General features: G+C 43.1%; 2 protein-coding genes across 2 annotated transcripts in view; both read left to right on the forward strand.

The window, feature by feature from the left end:
• The window catches only part of LOC138862503 (nematocyst expressed protein 3-like), a 372-nt gene extending 289 nt beyond the window's left edge, over positions 1 to 83 (forward strand). Inside the window, exon 1 of the mRNA XM_070124899.1 lies at positions 1 to 83. This exon is cut by the window's left edge and continues 289 nt beyond it. Coding sequence (XP_069981000.1) covers positions 1 to 83 — 83 coding nt within the window.
• Positions 84 to 87: 4 nt separating this feature from the next.
• LOC138862504 (uncharacterized) lies at positions 88 to 492 on the forward strand. Its single transcript, XM_070124900.1, has one exon. It carries the CDS (start codon positions 88 to 90, stop codon positions 490 to 492), a length of 405 nt encoding a protein of 134 aa, XP_069981001.1.
• The last annotated feature ends 2,008 nt before the right edge of the window (positions 493 to 2,500 follow it).

A 2,500-nucleotide genomic window follows, 5' to 3' on the forward strand; every position in this document is an offset into this window, starting at 1 on the left:
CCCATGCCCCTGCCGCCATGTGCTCTGCCCCTAACCCTGCCCCTGATGCCATGTGGTCTGTCTCTTCTCATACCCTGCCCTGATGCCATGTGCTCTGCCCCTTCCCCTGCCCCTGATGCCATGGGCTCTGTCTCTTCCTATACCCCTGCCGCCATGTGCTCTGCCCCTTCCCCTGCCCCTGATGCCAGGTGCTCTGTCTCTTCTCATACCGCTGCCCCTACCGCCATGTGCTCTACCCCTTCCCTTGCCTCTGCCCCTGCCGCCATGTGCTCTGCTCCTTCCCCCACCCCCTGCCTCTTCCCCCACCCCCTGCCCCTGCCGCCATGTGCTCTGCCCCTTCCCCTGCCCCTGCCGCTGTCTTTGCCCCTGTTCCCGCGGCTGCGTCTTACGTTCCCATTTCTGCCCCTGCCGCCCAGTCCTCTGCCTTCTGGTCCAGCTACTGCCTCTGTCTCTGCTTCTGCCCTGGAGTTCTTAGCCCTCTCCATGTCCTGATACTCATACTATATATATATATATATATATATATATATATATATATATATATATATATATATATATATATATATATATATATATATATATATATATATATATATATATACGTGTGTGTGTGTGTGTGTGTGTGTGTGTGTGTGTGTGTGTGTGTGTGTGTGTATATATATATATATATATATATATATATATATATATATATATATATATATATATATATATATATATATATATATATATATATGTATATATATATATATATATATATATATATATATATATACATATACATATATATATATATATATATATATATATATATAAATTTATACAGATATGTACGCGTATATACATACATATATATATATATATATATATATATATATATATATATATATATATATATATATATATATATATATATATTTATATATATATATATATATATGTGTGTGTGTGTGTGTGTGTGTATGTATTTATGCATGTATGTATGCGTGTGTGTGTGTGTGTGTGTGTGTAGATATGTGCGTATGTGTATATGTGTATCTATCAATCAATCTATCTATCTATATATGTATATACTGTATGTATACACACACACACACTCTTATCTATATGTAAGCATATATACACTTACATTTCAGAAGGTAAAGTGTCTTCCACTTTTTCTTTAAATCATCTTTTTTTTTTTACCATTATTATTCTTTTATAGACCATCACACCCCATTCGTTCTTAATGATAAGCCCCTTTTTCACGGCTCAAAAGTATGCTCCGAAGCCCTTTTTTCATGGCTCAAAAGTATGCCCCAAAGCCTTTTTTTCACCGTTCAAAAGTATGCTCCGAAGCCCTTTTTTCACCGCTCAGTATGCTCCGAAGCCCCTTTTTCATGGCTCAAAAGTATGCTCCGAAGCCCTTTTTTCACCGCTCAAAAGTATGCTCCGAAGCCCTTTTTTCACCGCTCAAAAGGATGCACGGAAGCCTTCTTTTCACGGCTCAAAAGTATGCTCCGAAGCCCTTTTTTCACCGCTCAAAAGTATGCTCCGAAGCCCTTTTTCCACCGCTCAAAAGTATGCTCCGAAGCCCTTTTTTCGCCGCTCAAAAGTATGCTCCGAAGCCCTTTTTTCACCGCTCAAAAGTATGCTCCGAAGCCCTTTTTCCACCGCTCAAAAGTATGCTCCGAAGCCCTTTTTTCACCGCTCAAAAGTATGCTCCGAAGCCCTTTTTCACGGCTCAAAAGTATGCTCCGAAGCCCTTTTTTCACCGCTCAAAAGTATGCTCCGAAGCCCTTTTTTCACCGCTCAGAAGTATGCTCCGAAGCCCTTTTCACAGCTTAAAAGTATGCTCCGAAGCCCCTTTTTCACCGCTCAAGAGTATGCTCCGAAGCCCTTTTTCACCACCCAAAAGTATGCTCCGAAGCCCTTTTTTCACCGCTCAGAAGTATGCTCCGAAGCCCTTTTTCCACCGCTCAAATGTATGCTCCGAAGCCCCTTTTCCACCGCTCAAAGTATGCTCCGAAGCCCTTTTTTCACCGCTCAGAAGTATGCTCCGAAGCCCCTTTTCCACCGCTCAAAAGTATGCTCCGAAGCCCTTTTTCCACCGCTCAGAAGTATGCTCCGAAGCCCTTTTTCCACCGCTCAAAAGTATGCTCCAAAGCCCTTTTTTCACCTCTCAGAAGTATGCTCCGAAGCCCTTTTTCCACCGCTCAAATGTATGCTCCGAAGCCCCTTTTCCACCGCTCAAAGTATGCTCCGAAGCCCCTTTTTCACCGCTCAAAGTATGCTCCGAAGCCCTTTTTTCATGGCTCAAAAGTATGCTCCGAAGCCCCTTTTTCACCGCTCAAAGTATGCTCCGAAGCCCCTTTTTCACCGCTCAAAAGTATGCTCCGAAGCCCCTTTTTCACCGCTCAAAAGTATGCTCCGAAGCCCCTTTTCCACCGCTCAAAAGTATGCTCCGAAGCCCTTTTTCCACCGCTGAAAAGTATGCTCCGAAGCCCCCTTTTCACCGCTC

The sequence above is a fragment of the Penaeus vannamei genome, chromosome 9 (genome assembly GCF_042767895.1).
Source record: "Penaeus vannamei isolate JL-2024 chromosome 9, ASM4276789v1, whole genome shotgun sequence".
Lineage (NCBI taxonomy): Eukaryota > Metazoa > Arthropoda > Malacostraca > Decapoda > Penaeidae > Penaeus > Penaeus vannamei.

Bases quoted from the DNA above. Each gene is read 5' to 3' on its own strand.
- LOC138862504 (XM_070124900.1), top strand. From the start codon at position 88: ATGTGCTCTGCCCCTTCCCCTGCCCCTGATGCCATGGGCTCTGTCTCT.